Raw genomic sequence first — 17,631 nt, 5'->3', positions numbered from 1 at the left:
TGAACACTAAGAATTTAATGAGATTCAGTTGCAACAGGCAAAGAAAAGAAAGTGAAGAAAATAAGAGAAGAGGAGATCTCTGGAACTTTGAAAATGAATCTTTTTTGTAATTTAACAGTTGACCTGTGAACCTCAACGGTATTTTAATTTCTAGAGCCACCCAGTTGTTTATTTATTATTTGCACATAGGAGTAACACATGTGCAGAGGATCTTCCAGTTTGTTTTAATCTCCTTATTTAAAATAATTTACATTTTAATTATGCTTGATTTTGTAGTCGAAAATAATCTTTTGATAAAATCAAATTACTCCGGATGCTCGAATCTGAAACAAGAACCGAAAATGCTGGAAAATCTCAGCAGTCCTGACAGCATCTGTGGAGAAAGAGCAGAATCAACGTTTCAAGTCTGGATGATTCTATGTCCGATCTTTTGATATTGTGGTCAAGAAACCAAATTGAGATGAATTAGGGAGGCAAAAACAGACTGTTCATCACATAGCAGCTCAAAAATAGATGGTAAATGGAGTATCTCATCACTCTCGCTTTTTGCCCCTCACATTGTGCAGTTAATATTGTTGTGACACTTCTAACAGTTAAATTGGACAGAGTAATGGCAAATTCGCCATAGTCCCAAATGACCAGAGGCTGCTTTCCCCTTTGAGGGGGAGAGCTGACTGGTGATGATTTAACCTGAGGGTCACCACACCTCAGGCGAGGGCCAACATTGAGAAGGCAGGGCCTTCATGGATAACCTCAGATGGCACGGAATTGAACCTGCGCTGTGACCTTGCTCTGCATCACAATCCAGCTGTTCAGGCAACTGAGCTGAACACACAAACTAAAACCAATATTGACTGAACACTATTTCAGTCGGCAACTTGTACTCTAAACTATAGAAAAGATCCACCATTTAACATTTAAAAAAAAACAGAATTATTTCTCTGGCTGTAATTTACTCTGTCCCTTAAGTAGGCTCTTCTTTATCCAAGAACCTGCCCAATGTGTCAGTCCAAAGTGATTCCTAACTCCTTTTCCCTTTTCCAAACAGATAAATTCTAACCCCCAAACTGACTTTCACCATGTGGGTTAGCCTGGTGATCCGTCCCTCTAGCCGACAGAGGTGAACCTTCTAGTTTTATTTTAACCACGTAACCGCGATCTCTTCAATCCGGCTACTGGCTCCCACATGCATTTTGCCCGATGAAGAATAGAGACTTCTCTCTCTCTCTCTCTCTCTCTCTCTCTCTCTCTCTCACTTTGCAACCTCCGTCCACTCTCTATCTGCAGCTTCTCACCCTCCCTCCCTCCCTATCTCTCGCTCACATTCTTACAGACTGACCCTGTCTGTGAGGTCAGCCAGTTTTTTTAAAAAGGAAAACTTGTAACCTGATCCTAAAATTTTCTTCCAACTTCCTTTCTCAAAGTGCATTTCCATGGCAACATGAATCACATGAGCCTTGTATTCAGGTAGAAATGCTGATAAGCTATACTCTAGGCTCCCCAACTCCATTTTGGAATTAAATAGACAGAATAAAGTATAGCTGTTTGAAAAGCCTGACTTTCCAATATCTCCCTGAGATTTGAAGTCTAAGAACTGAATTTTTGGGGAGTCATAGAAAATGCACGGCATATTCAAAATTGTGGGCGGAAACACACCACCATGTGCTGCGGGAACCATTTACGACAGAGAGGAATAGAGTGGGAGGTTACTGATATGAGTGAAACATGAACTCAGCAGGGACATTTTAACTCAGTGCAGAGTTGAAACAGACCCTATTTTCACTAGGGAAAGGACCTTATTCCACACTGTGTGAGTTATGAATTTTCTTTAGAGTGGACATGCATAATCTTGAAGTGCAGCAAAGGTCTGTAGAACTGTCAAATTATTTAAATCATTAAAAAACATTTTTTATTGAGGTTTTGATATATAAAACAAATATAAATGCGAACAAACAGTAGGAGATTAAAAAGAGAAAATAAAAAGTAAATCTAAAACTATTTACACATAGATTGGCTTCAACTATTAAATACGTACATCGCAGTTTCCTTTTTTTCCCCTCCTTACAGTATTTGCAGTGGCGATTATGGTTTCCTGTGTTTCGCTTCCCACCGGTTTTCTTTGTTTTTCTTCCCTTTAATTCAGGTTGTTGCACCCCCCCCCCTTCCCCAGCCCCCGTGTCTCATGCTTCTTTTTTGGGGCTTGGTTGAATTCCATGTCATCGTCCCCTTCTTTGCTATGTTGTGTGGTGGCTACTCCCATCTGTTCTTTGGCTTCCTAGTTGTTGACTACAAACAGGTCTTGGAACAACCAAAAGAATGGCTCCCTGTTTTGTGGAAGCCTTCTTCTGATCCTCGGATGGCGAATTTAAACTTCTCCATTTGGAAAAATTCCGACAGGTTAGACAGCCAGTCTGCAGCTTTGGGTGGTATTGCTGACTGCCAGCTGAGCAGGATTCTCCAGCGGGCGATTAGGAAGACAAATGCAAGGGCGTTGGCTCTCCTTTTGATGAAGAGATCTGGCTGTTCTGATACCCCGAAGATTGCCACTCTCATGCATGGCTCCACCTTCATCCCCACCACCTTGGACATTGCCTCGAAGAAGGCTGTCCAGAACCCAGTGACTCTGGGGCAAGACCAGAACATGTGGGAGTGGTTGGTCGGGCCACCTTGGCACCATTCAAATTCATCCTCCACCTCCAGGAAGAACCTGCTCATTCGAGTTCTGGTTACGTGGGCTCTGTGTACAACTTTTAACTGCATTAAACTTAGCCATGCGCATATAGAAGTGGAGTTGACCCTGTGCAGTGCTTTGCTTCGGAGTCCCCACCCTATTTCAAACCTCAAGTCCTCCTCCCACTTCTCCCTCATCTCGTCCAGTTGGATGTTAGCCTCCCTTAGCAGTCGCCTGTAAATGTTTCCAGTTTCCTTTCCCTAAGATGTCCGCATCCAACAGGTCTCTAGCACTGATTGTCGTGGTGGCCGCGGGTACATCTTTGTTTTCCTTTGTAGGAAATTTTGATTTGTAGTTCGTGTCCCCCCCCCCCCCCCCCCCCCCCCCCCCCCCCGCCGCGTCAGCTGGAATTTTTCTGTCAGTTCTTCAAGCGTTGTTAGCCTGTTGGTGTAAAAGGCCCTAACTGTTGGCATCCCCCCCCCCCCCCCCCCGTCCTGTCTCCACCTTTTGAAGGTGGTGTCCATGGTCGCCGGCGTGAACCTGTGGTTGTTGCAGATGGGGGCTTTGTCGGACATTACGGTTAACCCGAAATGCTGTCACAGTTGGTTCCACGACTGGAGTGTTGCTACCATCATTGGGCTCGTTGAATGTTTCTTAGGTGGGGATGGGTGTGTTGCTAGGGCCCAGAGGGTGGTCCCTCTGCAGGAGCCCTCCTCCATAAGCACCCACTCGGCTTCCGGCTCCTTTATGTACCCATTTACTCTTGTAAGTGCTATCATTATAGCATTATTAATGCTCGACTACTTTCCAGACCCTATCATTATCACAGTAGGGTGCTGTAAGTTCATAGTTTTATTGAAAGCTGTTGATGGTTAGTAAATGATTAGCTATCTTTGATGTGGAGTTTATCCCATATATCACCAATCCTTCATTGTCATTCAGTCACAATCCTGGAGCTCCCTCTCTAATAGTACTGTGGGTGTACCTACATCATATGGACTGCAGTGAAGAAGGTAACTCGCCACCACTTTCTCAAGGGCATTTAGGGAACTCAATAAATGCTGGCCTAGTCAACGAAGCCCACATCTCTTGAATTAATTTTTTAAAAGTGCAGCCACTCTGGTCATTGTTTACAGGTGTGAATATCTTCCGAGTTCTCAGTAAGATAACCTGCCACCCAGGCATGTTGACAGCAGAATTCACAACAGGTCTTTACGCTTCCATTATACCCTAAATTAAAGACACAGTCCAGAAATATAACAATCTAATAAAACCTCACATTTGTAACAAGAAAATTGAGAAATTGAGGCTCATAAGAGGAATGGCCAGCTAAGGTATTCAAGGCTCTGAAGAATTGAATTCTGAGAGCATTTCCATTGGTTGATGAAGTAACAAAGATTGAAATTTAAAATGCTCACAAAGAATCAAAGTAGATGTCTTTGCACAGAGTGATTAGAATGTAGAACTGTCGTTGAAGCAGAACCTGTTAATTATTTTAGATGGAAATTAGATGTTTGCTTAAAAAATGTTAGAGTGTGGAAAGTGAACAGGAGAGTAGCATTGGACGAGGCAGTCCATTTCGAGAAAACGTTAGCACAGATTTGATCTATTGGTCAATGATGGTGGCTGCAGCATTTGGTTCTTGAATGAGATGTCAGAAGGATTTTGGGTGCATTTGCAGTGCATATTCTGATGGCCAAGAGTCTGTTTCATTGCTTGTTCCCAATTCTAGTTTTCTAGCCCAGGAGGGAGACTTTTATCTCAAACCTTTTCCCCAACAGTTAGAAATTCAGTGTTTAGAAAGTGCTAACACGAGATACTGAGATTGGGTACCATCAAAGTACCTAGCAAGCCAGGTATTGGATTCACACTCTTTTAAAAAAATTAAAAAACATTTTTTTTTTAGTGTACCCAGTTATTTTTTTTCTTCAATTAAGGGGCAATTTAACGTGGCCAATCCACCTAACCGGCACATCTTTGGGTTGTGGGGTGACATGGGGAGAATGTGCAAACTCCACACGGACAGTGACCCAGTAGCGGGATTCAGACCCGGGTCCTCAGTGCCACAGTGCCAGTGCTAAACACTGTGCCGCATGCCGCCCCTGGATTCACACTCTTTAGTGTTGTCACACTGAAGTGGTGCATGACCAACAGCTTGATGCCGTTCCCCTCTGCTTTGCTCTGGAAGTGGATCAGGCCCAGCCTCCATGTGGTGAACCAATGTCATTGCACCTTGATACAGTGCCCGTGTCACTGACACACAGCGAAAAAATGAAAAGGTCCCTAGGATAGTGGCTTTCCTTGTTAATAGGGAACTGATGTTAGGGAAGAATGTGCTGGAATCTCCCAATGAGTAAGCACAACTGAAATTTACTATAAATTTAAAAACAAAAAGTACTAGATATACTCAACAGGTCAAGCCACCCCTGTGGAGAGAAACATGAGTTAATTTCTCAGGTCCATAACCTTTCATCAAAACTGGTATTAGAGAAATGGATTGGATATGTATTAGAGAATTTTACTTGCTCTTGAACTGTTCTCTAAATAGCACCAAGAGTAGTTACTGCAAGGTGACTCTTCACATACAGCTGTACGTGCTTGCCCTGTTGGACGATGTGGTGTATGCAAGCATGGGATTTGGACGGACAAACTTCCATTGTGTCTCCTGGTGGTTGGTTCCCTGGGTGCCTTTGTGCTGTAATTATTATTACAGTGAAAACAAAGGTGGCCATGTGAATTGTTCATATTCTCTCTATTTGAATTGTGTAATTATAATTTTAGTTCTTCAGAACTTGGAGAGTGCCTGGAGAGAACAATTTGGGCACATAACACGATGAATTAGCAGTAGTTGCAGATCTCACTGGCGGTGTGAGTAATTTTATATGATGAATTAGTACTACAAACTATTCCCTCATTTTGGATTATGAGAGCCTTTTTTCCCTTTGGAGTTTATTTTAGAGTTAACTATCCTGGTGTATAGCTTTGTGCATTGGGAACACAGATTATACATTTGAGTGTTAAGATTGACAGGAACAATTAGGCTGATTTTTCATCCAATCCCATTTGGCTCGGCTTTTCGTTGAATTTTCTGTACATATTCATTAAAGCAAACATGCAATAGTATATTTGTGTCGACGTCTTCTCGCACCTCCGAGACCTGGATTTGAATCCAATCTGAATTTGAGATGAAAGGCTTCCCATAGTGCTCGTGCTGTGGTGGGTACTATTCTGAAGGTAGTGTTAAGCGGTAGCAGAAATAGCCTCCATGCAGCACCCAGCTGTGGTACGCCCAGGCTCCGAACGAATGATACCGACACTGTGATACAATGTGTTCCACTAACACACTGATTGGCTTTCTTCAGAAGCCAAAATAGTGTCCTCATATGGCCCAGATGTTCTGGTCTCCAGATGCTTGTACCCTGGGGATACCCTGGAAGGTGCACCGGGGGACCCCTTGGAAGTCCCAATGCAAGGATTCCATGGGAATTGCCTGCAAAGTTTCAACTTCAGATGGGCAATTCCCCAACGTCTGGATCTCTGAGTTAGAAGTCGGAGGGTTCCGGCTCACTTACCAGAATAGTTACCCAGGAAATGTTAAACAAGAGGAAAATCATATCTGACTCCTAGGTAACAATACAACTCCTAAAAGGGGAGTTCATAGAACATAGAACATTATAGTGCAGTACAGGCCCTTCGGCCCTCGATGTTGCGCCGACCTGTGAACCCACTCGAAAGCCCATCTACACTATTCTCTTATCGTCCATTTGTCTATCCAATGACCATTTGAATGCCCTTAGTGTTGGCGAGTCCACTACTGTTGCAGGCAGGGCATTCCACGCCCTTACTACTCTCTGAGTAAAGAACCTACTTCTGATATCTGTCCTATATCTATCTCCCCTTAATTTAAAGCTATGTCCCCTCGTGCTAGACATCACCATCCGAGGAAAAAGGCTCTCACAGTCCACCCTATCCAATCCTCTGATCATCTTGTATGCCTCAATTAAGTCACCTCTTAACCTTCTTCTCTCTAACGAAAACAGCCTCAAGTCCCTCAGCCTTTCCTCATAAGATCTTCCCTCCATACCAGGCAACATTCTGGTAAATCTCCTCTGCACACTTTCCAATGCTTCCACATCCTTCCTATAATGCGGCGACCAGAATTGCACGCAATACTCCAAATGCGGCCGCACCAGAGTTTTGTACAGCTGCAACATGACCTCATGGCTCCGAAACTCAATCCCTCTACCAATAAAAGCTAACACACCGTACGCCTTCTTAACAACCCTCTCAACCTGGGTGGCAACTTTCAGGGATCTATGTACATGGACACCGAGATCTGTCTGCTCATCCACACTGCCAAGAATCTTACCATTAGCCCAGTACTCTGTCTTCCTGTCATTCCTTCCAAAATGGATCACCTCACACTTTTCTGCATTAAACTCCATTTGCCACCTCTCAGCCCAGCGCTGCAGCTTATCTATGTCCCTCTGTAACTTTTAACATCCTTCCGCACTGTCCACAACTCCACCGACTTTAGTGTCATCTGCAAATTTACTCACCCATCCTTCTACGCCCTCCTCCAGGTCATTTATAAAAATGACAAACAGCAGTGGCCCCAAAACAGATCCTTGTGGTACACCACTAGTAACTGGACTCCAGTCTGAACATTTCCCGTCAACCACCACCCTTTGTCTTCTTCCAGCTAGCCAATGTCTGATCCAAACTGCTAAATCACCCTGAATCCCATGCCTCCGTATTTTCTGTAGTAGCCTACCGTGGGGAACCTTATCAAACGCTTTACTGAAATCCATATACACCACATCAACTGCTTTACCCTCATCCACCTGTTTGGTCGCCTTCTCAAAGAACTCAATAAGGTTTGTGAGGCATGACCTACCCTTCACAAAACCGGTCCTTGGTAAGGCAGCTGTAGATGGTTGGGTCTAGGACAATCTTAGGAACTCCTGTAACAATGCACTGGGACTGAGATGATTGACCTCCAACAACCACAACTATCTTTCTTTGTGCTGGTATGACTCCAGCCGATGGAAAGTTTCCCCCCGATTCTCATTGACTTCGGTGTTGCTTGGGCTTCTTGATGCAATGCCCAGTCAAATGCTGCCTTGATGTCAACGGCAGTCACCCTCACCCCACCTCTGGAGTTAAGCTCTTTTGTCCATGTTTGGACCAAAGCTGTAATGAGGTCAAGAGCTGAGTGACCCTGGCAGAACCCAAACTGAGTGTCCGTGAGCAGGTTATTGCTGAGTAAGTGCCGCTTGTAAGCACTGTTGACGACCCTTCTATCACTTTGCTGATTATTGAGAGTAGACTGATGTGGCAGTAATTGACTGGGTTGGATTTGTCCTTTTTGTGGATTAGTCCACATTGCTGGGTGAATGCCAGTGTTGGAGCTGTACTGGAACAACTTGGCTAGAGGTGCAGATTGTTCTGAAGCTCTAGCCTTCAGTACGATTACCAGAATATTATCAGGGCCCATGGCCTTTGCAGTATCCAGTGCCTTCAGCCATTTCTTGATATCATGTGGAGTGAATCAAATTGGCTGAAGACTGGCACCTGTGATCCTCGGGAGGAGGCTGAGATGGATCATCCACTCGGCACTTCTGGCTGAAGATGGTTGCAAATGCTTCAGCCTTATGTGCTGGGCTCCCTCATCTTTGAGGATGAGGATATGTGTGGAGCCTCCTCCTCCAGTTAGTTGTTTAATTGTCCCCACCATTCACGACTGGGTGTTGCAGAACTAGATCTGATCTATTAGCTGTGGGATCTCTTAGCTCTGTCTGTCATATACTGCTTCTGCTGTTTGGCATGCAAGTAGTCCTGTGTTGTAGCACCTCATTTTTAGATATGCCTCGTGCTCAAATGCCCTCCTGCACTCTTTGAATCAGTGCTGAATCTCTGGCTCGACAGTAATGGTAGAGTGGGGTATATGCTAGGCCATGAGGTTACAAATTATAATTGTGTAGAATTCTACTGCTGCTGATGACCTACAGTGCCTCCTGGATGTCCAGTTTTGAGATGCTACATCTGTTCGAAATTGATCCCATTTAGCACGGTGGAAGTGCCACACAACTTGATGGGGGTATCCTCCATGTGAAGACGGGACTTTAACTCAATAAGGGCTGTGCGGTGGTCGCTCCTACCTATATTGTCATGGACAGATGCATCTGCATCTTTTGATAATGTTAGATTGATGAGGTCGCGATCAAGTAGGTTTTTCACTCTTGTAGGTTTCTCTCTCCACCGATCGCGACCCAGTCTTGCAGCTATGTTCTTTACGACTCGGCCAGCATGGTCAATACTAGTGCTACTGGGCCACTCCTGGTGATGGACATTGAAGTCTCCACCAGAGTACATCCTGTGCCCTTGCCACCCGCAGTGCTGCCTCCAAGTGATGTTCAACAGCTGAGAACCGATGGTAAGTGGTAACCAGTGGGTGGCATCCTTGCCCATGTTTGATTTGATGCCATGAGATTTCCTGAGGTCCAGAATCGAGATTGAGCATTTCCAGGGCAGCAAGAATTGATTGTGTTGTTATTTTGAAGACAAGTCAACTTTCTGGTCTTCTGACCTTGAATTACATATATTTTCTTCACTATGTCCACCCAGAAATACTAATTTTGTTTGTCAATTCACCAGTCCCATGTTTCCGACAAGCCACATTCAACATGAGCTTGAGGTCCGAGACAAGATTACACAGTGTACTCCATGTTTTCCGACATGGGTTTCCTTGTGCGTGGCAGGGAGCGGGGCTGAATTTTCCCCTTTTAATGTGTTTAAGTTATGGTGAAACATTTGTTTTTATATTCGATCCTCTTGATTATATGTGCCATAGCCACCATTGAGGGTTTCTTTAAGATAAGTGTAGTTTGTGTGCTGGAAATGCAACTGATTGTAAGTTTGGTCTTGGTCCAAGTGGGAATTTTGAAAATGATCTGCATTGGTCTGTGATGGAAAATGGAACATTTCATACTACTGTGTATTCTGGCACAGTCGTCTAATCTGGAGGCACAGTTACATGTGAAGCATACATTATACAGGGAATCAACATAAAATCACTTAAACATGAAGAACTGTTAGTTGAGAATCTGAAGGTGCTTGCTTGCAAATTCATCTGGTTGCTGATTTTAAAAAGCAGCAACTGAATTGTAACATCTCCGTGGTTCAACAAGACGGATGAAACATTACTGCTCATGAAGGTTACACCTGGTTAGTCTTCACATTTTGATTGGCTGGCAGTTATTTTAAACTGATGATTAAATAATAATAACAACTTTTATTTATACAATAAAAATAGTAAAACATTCCAAAGGTGCTGCACAGGAGAGTTACTGAACAACATTTGACACTGGACCATTTGGGAATATAAGGGCTGATGGGCAAAAGCTTGGTCAAAGGGTTATATTTTGAGGAGTGTCTTAAAAGATAGAAAAGCGGTAGAGAGGTGAAAATGCTTTTGGGAGGGAATTCCAGAGCTTTGGGGCTGGGTTGGGGTTATGTCCGCAGGATCCGTCTGGTCTTACGACCGGAAAGTCGGTAGCACCCCCGCACCGATCCTCCACCTGGTGGGGGGCTAGCAGCCACGCAGCGTAAAGCCCCCGGCTTTACCTGCGGATAAGGCTGGAGAATGGCTGGGTCCGTGGCCGCGCATGCGCCTGTGGCGGCCGCGCATTGCAACATGGCGCCGACCGTGCGCGGACCCGGCCTGCCAAAACCTGCCCCCCTGTAAACAGCCTCGCCATCCCCACCAGTCCCCCCAGCCCTCGCCGAAGCCCTGCCTGCCAGCAGAACGGCCACCCTCCTCCTCCGACTGTGGCGCCGCTGGACTCAGTCCGCAGTCGCCACGCGAGATTTCCGAACAATGTGAGCACACGTGCCCCCAATTCTGCCATAAACTGGGATTCTCCGGACGATCGCCGAATGCGATGTCGGCAATCAGAGAATTCAGCCCTTGGTCTTTGGAAGCTTAATGAGGCATATTTGATCGTGCATTTAAAATCAGAAATGCTTAAGAGTCCAGAATTGGAGGAAGGTTGTAGGGATGGGGTAAAATGCAGAGATTTATTTATTTTAAAAATTTCCAATCAAGGGGCAGTTGAGCGTGGCTCATCTTTGGGTTGTGGGGATGTGCCCCACGCAGACACGGGGAGAGTGTGCACGCTCCACACGGACAGTGACCTGGAGCCAGGATCGAACTCGGGTCCTTGGTGCCATGAAGCAGCAGTGCTAGCCACCGTGCCACCCTGGAAATTGCAGAGATAGGGAGGGGTGAGACCGTGAAGTGATTCAAAAATAAGGACAATAATTTTAAAATTGAAATGTTTCTTAACCGGGTACCAATGCAGGTCAGCAAGCGCAGTGATAATGGGTGAAACAAATGAGGACATGGATCGAGTAGTTTTAGTTGGCCAGAATTTTTGGAGAGTAGAACAAAGGTGGCCAGAATTGTCAAGCCTTGAGGTAACAAAGACATGACTGAAGGTTTCAGCAGCAGATAAGCTGAGGTAGGGGCAGAGTCAGGTGGTGTTACCGAGTTGGAAACACATGGGGCTGGATTCTCCACAGCCCCAGGCCAAAATAGTGTTTGGAGAATCAAAGTTTACGTGAGAATTGGGCCCGGCGCCGCTCCCTGGAAAATCGCTCGCGTGCATATTACACGGCGCGGCTGGAGGGCCATTGCCAGAGGCCCTCCCAGCGATACTCCAGTCCCGACCGGCCGAATTCCCGACAGCGTGGTTCTTTTTTTAATAAACAATTTTATTGAGGTATTTTTGGCATTGTAAACAGTTACAGTGTACAGTAATGTGCAAATAGCAACACAAAGCAGAAACATAGTGCAAAAGACCACTCCTCTCTCAGAACCAGTACCCGCCTATTCATCCCTCCTATTCTACCCTAAACTATTCCCTCCCCCCCCCCCCCCCCCCCCCCCGCTGATATTTAATTCCCAGCGAAGAAGTTGATGAATGGTTGCCACCTTCGGGCGAACCCTAATACAGATCCTCTTAAGTAAATTTTTTCCAGCCCTAAAAAGCTCGACTTGTCTGAGAGCCATGCTTCAGTCTTAGGGGGCTTTGAATCCCTCCATGCCAGCAGTATACGTCGCCGGGCTACCAGGGAAGCAAAGGCCAAGACATCGGCCTCCCTCTCCTCCTGGACCCCCGGTTCTTCCGAGACCCCAAAAATTGCCACCACCGGAGTCATCACCACCCTAGTTTTCAGTACCTGGGACATGACGTCCGCAAAACCCTCCCAGTATCTCCTAAGTTTTGGGCATGCCCAGAACTTGTGGATGTGGTTCGCTGGCCCTCCCGCACACCTAGCGCATTTGTCCTCCACCCCAAAAAATTTGCTCATCCGGGCCACCGTCATGCGGGCTTGGTGGACGACCTTGAACTGAATCAGGCTGAGCCTAGCACATGTTGCAGTTGAATTTACCCTACTCAGGTCTTCCACCCACAGCCCGTCCTCCATCTCCTCGCCGAGTTCCTCCTCCCACTTGAGCTTCAGTTCCTCTGTCTGGGACTCCGCCCCTTTCATAAGTTCACAGTAAATATCCGAGACTTTTCCCTCTCCTACCTCTCCCCTAGACACTACACTGTCCTGGATCCCATTTGGCGGGAGGCGTGGGAAGGATGAGACCTGTCTACGTATGAAGTCACGCAATTGCAAGTACCGAAAGTCATTCCCTCTTACTAGTCCGACTTTCTCCTCCAAGGCCCTCATGCTCGAGAAGCTCCCCCGCCCCCCCCAAGAACATATCGCCCATCCTTCCCGCCCGCCGCCACGCTCTGAATCCACCGTCCATACTCCTAGGGGTGAATCGGTGGTTGTCACATATTGGAGACCAGACCGATGCTCCCACCTCCCCTACCTGCTTCCTCCACTGGCCCCAGATCTGCAGGGCTGCCACCACTACCGGGCTGGTGGAGCGGTAGGGGGGCCGTGACCAGGGCTGCCAAACTGGTGTCCCTGCATGAAGCCACCTCCACTCGCCCCCAAATAGACCCCGTACCCATGCAACTTCCTACCATGGCTATGTTGGCCGCCCAGTAGTACTTGCTGAGGTTCGGCAACGCCAACCCCCCCTCACTACAGTTCCTCTCGAGCATCGCTTTCTTCACCCGCGGGGAAGTTCCCGCCCAGACAAAGCCCATAATAATCTTGTTGACCCTTTTGAAGAAGGACCGCGGGATGAAAATCGGGAGGCACTGAAAAATAAACATGAATCTTGGGAGGATTGTCATCTTTACTGTCTGCACTCTCCCCGCAAGTGATAGCAGGAGTGCATCCCATCTCCTGAACTCACTCTTCGTTTGTCCGACAGCGTGGCTCTAACCACCTCTGGCCGGTCGGGACTCGCGAGTGGTGGCTACGAACTCAGTCCGCGGCCGTTCTGGTGGGGGACGGGGGGATCAAGCACTGAGGGGGGCCTTATGGGCGGCCGGGGCGGCGATCGGGCGGGTTAGATGGAGTGGCGCGGGGCAGATCGTTGGGACCTTGCTTGTTGGTTCAGGTCCGACGGCTGAGTCTGCCATGGCGCTCGGCGCCGCCGCTGGAGGCCGCCGCCATGCGCATGTGCGGACTTGAACCCGGAAGTGCGGGGGTCTGTATCCGCAGCCAAATCTGCGGGAATCACGGCGGGTCCCTGCCAGCCCCCTGCAAGTAGGTGAAATGTCTGCATTATTTTTAGGAAAGTCTGGAGTGAAACGTCAGCGCTTTTACGCCGGGGTGGGGACATAGCCCCATTTTGTGAGAATCCAGCCCATGGTCTTGGTGATGTGACTGATATATGGTCAGAAGCTCAACTCACGATCAGGTATGACACCAAAGTTGCAAATAGACTGGTTCAACTCAGGCTGTTGCCAAGGAGAGGGCAAGAGTGATTGGCTTCTGTGGGAGGGTCTGCCCAGTATTTACTTTGAGGAATTTCTGCTTATCCAGTACTGGATATTGGATAAGCAGTATGACAATTTTGAGACAGTGGAGGAGGTCAAGAGATAATTGTGGTGAAATAGGTCCAGTTGTTTTCAACATGCATGTGGAAACAGGCATTGTTTTTTCAAATAATGTCTTTGCAGGGCAACATTTGGATAAGAAATAGGAGGGGGCTAAAGATAAATTCTTGGGCAAAACTAGAAATAATGGTATTGGAGAAGGAAGGAAACTCAACACCACATTCTCAAGCGAATTTAGGAATATAGGTCACAATTCCCCCCCCCTTCGCTTTCAGCTCATCCATCGGATACGATTCCTCTGACAGAATGCGCCCATATATGCCTGACATGCTACCCTCCTCTGACCCCACTTGAGAAAGGATTCTATCCATCAGAGATGGCAGCGGTGCCATGGCAAATGTTGGAAAGGCCTTTCACACAAAATTATGGATCTGGATGTACCTGGGCGAATTCAACCCAGAAAGTTCAAACTTCACTGACAATTGCTCCAATCTGGCAAACTGTTCCTCCACAAACAAATCCCCAAATCTCTCGAGCCCCTTCCCTCCCCAAACCCCAAATGTCGCATCTAACCTCGACAACTCAAATAAGCGATTAGCACAAATAGGGGCCAACCTCGATATGGATTTAAACTTAAAGTGCCCTGCAGATCGTAAGGGCCTTGCCCGCCCATATAAAGAATGATGCCAACCTATTAACCCCAATAAAACGTTTTCGGGAGAAAAATAGGAAAACATCAAAAAAAGAAACAAAACCTTTGTGAGCATATTCATTTTAGTAGACTGAACTCAGTCTGTCAAGGCAGGGGAAGGTTATCCCACTTTTGATAATCGGACTTAACCTTACTCACCAGACTTGCGTAGTTCAATTTATGGAGCAGGACCCAATCGTGGGCCACCCGATGCAACTAAGAATGGAACCCAATGAGTTTAGTCCCACTCAACTCTTCACTCTCTCGCATATATTAAATCCCAATGTCAGGCACGCTGTACATGTTTATCGTCACTCTACACTTAGTTATTCCTTCACGGGATGTGGACGTCGCTGGCTGGGTCAGCATTTATTGCCCATCCCTGAGGGCATTTAAGGATCAACCACATTGCTGTTGATCTGGAGTCACATTTAGGCAAGACCAGGTAAGGACAACAGATTTCCTTCTAAAAAGGACATTAATGAACTAGATGGGTTTTTATCACAATTGACAATGGTTTCATGATCACCTTTTAGACTTTTAATTCCAGACTTTTATTGAATTCGAATTTCACTATTTGCCATGGTTGGTTTCGAACCCGGGTCCCCAGAGACTCTGGATTACGAGTCCAGTGATAATACCACTACCCCACTGCCTCCCCGTGTACCTCTCTTCCCCCTCCAGTAGCCCCATCAACCCCACTCCTTGGATGATCGGAAAAATATGGTTGATGTGGTCTGATTTTGTGTAAGTTTTAAATTTTCTATAGATATCCGCTAAAGAATTTATGTTGCTTTGGTTTAAACGGTGCTCATGCTAAGAGAGCATATTTAACTCAGTGAGTTAGTGAACCCTCTGAGAGCTCTGCATTCTTCCACTGCTGCCTCTTGCGAATTTCCCACTTCCTTCACTCCACCACAGCCATTAAACCTCCACCCCTCTATCTCATTGTTTCCTCTTTTAAGACGCTGCTAAAAACCTTCCCCTGTGACCAAATGAATTGCTACCCATCCTCACTCTTTGGTTTAGTGTCAGATTCTTTTTGTCATTGCGCTGTTGTGAAATACCTATTGGCTTTACAATGCTAAAGGTGCTGTTTAAATGCCAGTTGTATGTATTGTCACTGAGGACTCCCTATTCAAAGCGAGTTGTTTTTTGGAATTCCGCCTAGATATAAAATCCTGGGTAAGGGGTGGGGTGTAACATTTCTAATGGATTGCACTGATTTTTAAGATAGGCTGTGTGAATGATGATATTTAGAGCCAAAAAATAAAAGTTTTAATTGTGCAGTGGAACTGTTTGTTGCCACTAAGAGCAGCTCGTTATTAATCGTAAGATTCACTCCATCCCTGCATGGTTTCTTGCCGTTCATTTAGTTTTGTGTCTGTCACATGGTTTCACACTACATCTACTGCTTTTTAAAGATCATTTGATTTACTGGAGTGTGAAAGAGAAGAGAGAAACCACTGAACATTCAAGTAAAACTTGCAAAAAGATCAGTTACGATGGAAGTAATGGGAGCCCAGCCTCTCTTTAGCCACTGTGGCTAATCCATTACAAACGCGGTTAGCCTGAAAGCTATTCTGAAATAGCACAAGAGGCCAGCATCTTCAGTGAAGAACCCATCAGCTCTGAACTCACCTTTATTAGTACTCTTCCAGCATTTTGTGCCTGTGTCAGAACTGCATCGCATCATGATTGATGGAGGTTTTGTAGCACAGTGGTCACGTCTCTACCACTGGACCAGAAGCTCGGGGTTCAAGTCCACCACAAGGACTTGTTGGCCATGGAAGAAGCGTTCATAACGCGATTCAATGGGCTGATGATCAGCTCGGGAATCCTTCCACCACTTCCCCACTATTCCCCAAAGAGGAAAATAAATGTGAATATATACTTTTTAAAAAGTAATTTAAAAAAATCACATCATGCCTTATTCAACCTTAAACTGTTGCAATTGTACTGGATTACAATGTCGCAATTGAAGAGATTTGAAAAGAAACTCATTTATATTTTGTTCTAAGATCCTTACATGTATAAGCGATTATAAGCATATTTGCCTATCCAACCACATTTTGTGCATTGCCATTTGTCAAGATCAGGTATCGTTATAATTGATAATCCTTTTCATAAGTGTAGAGAAAGGGCAACATATTTAAATAATTGAAGCATCTCAGTGATGTTACAGACAAGTGAAAAATAACAGTGAGTTGGTATTCACCACATTCTGACCCTTCGAGTTTGTTTTAGTGAGTTTTAGTTTCCCTGGAGATTAGCTTTGATCTTTGTCAAATTTAGATATTTCGAGTCCCTTGTAACTGATAACTGAGTGGAATTGGCTTCTCACATCAGATTACAGCCTGTCATGGTGATTGGTGCCAACAGCAAACACTGATGATCACGGTCTGCAAAAATCTGCTGTTACATTCTCATAGCATCAAAGGAATGTGCTCCCCCCACTGCTCTCACAGCTGCTCCCAGTGGCTTTTTCTTACACAGTAAATTAATTGGAAAAACAAGGGACAAAAGGCATTAGGTGGGGTCAGCCCCTAGTGTCGGAGCTAGCTCATTGACTGGCTTTAATCACTGTCTTTTTTAGAAGACCAGGTTACTGCAGCCAGAAACCCTCCCCAAAAGAGGCGGCTAGGAGAGAGAGCCATGCTGGTGTCTCCCGAGTGCATGCTAAGATCACTGCTACTCCATTTCAAATAGTTTTTCAGGATGAGGGCCTGATGACAGAAGTGTGTCAGAACGCCTGCTTACTTCTGTTGAAACATAACTCGAGTTGCAGTCTTCCAAAGATTTATTTTGAAAAACTATGTGCAACGCCCATTATTTTACCAGTATTGTAATATTCAACAACACTGGAAAAAAAATGGCTAAACTTCTTGCCCATGTTTTTGACTTCAGGGAACATTTTGATAACCGTTCACATGTCGACAGTCCCTTCATGTACAGTGCCATATGGTGTATCATTTGTTCAATTTGTGGTATCCAGCTTCGTTTGGTGAATGGAAATCATGCTAAAGCTACTATTTAACTTACCGTTGTAACCATTCCCTCTATGACTTTGTTTTCCCTTTTAGGCCTCATTCCCTTTCAGGCAGTCCAGCATTTTCTGACATCTCGCTCATCAGAATTTCCCCACAAAGAACTCCTGTTGGTACGTCAGAGCCAGTGTTTAACCCGCCACACCCATACATTAACCCATATATGGACTACATTAGATCTCTACACAGCAGCCCCTCTCTGTCAATGATTTCTGCAGCCAGGGGACTCAGCCCGACTGACGGTGA

The 17,631-nt window shown here is 45.7% G+C and overlaps 1 protein-coding gene across 4 annotated transcripts in view; it reads left to right on the top strand.

Annotated features, from left to right (window-relative positions):
• LOC140385282 (transcriptional activator GLI3-like) overlaps positions 1 to 17,631 on the top strand; it is a 526,585-nt gene that overhangs the window by 376,651 nt on the left and 132,303 nt on the right. For all 4 annotated transcript variants that reach the window (XM_072467248.1, XM_072467249.1, XM_072467250.1 and 1 more), the window contains one exon: positions 17,422 to 17,627. In XM_072467248.1, the coding sequence (XP_072323349.1) occupies positions 17,422 to 17,627 (206 nt within the window). The remainder of the gene's footprint in view (positions 1 to 17,421; positions 17,628 to 17,631) is intronic.

This window comes from Scyliorhinus torazame, chromosome 11, assembly GCF_047496885.1.
Source record: "Scyliorhinus torazame isolate Kashiwa2021f chromosome 11, sScyTor2.1, whole genome shotgun sequence".
Classification (NCBI taxonomy): Eukaryota; Metazoa; Chordata; class Chondrichthyes; order Carcharhiniformes; family Scyliorhinidae; genus Scyliorhinus; species Scyliorhinus torazame.
This window is presented reverse-complemented; position numbering and strand designations above follow the sequence as displayed.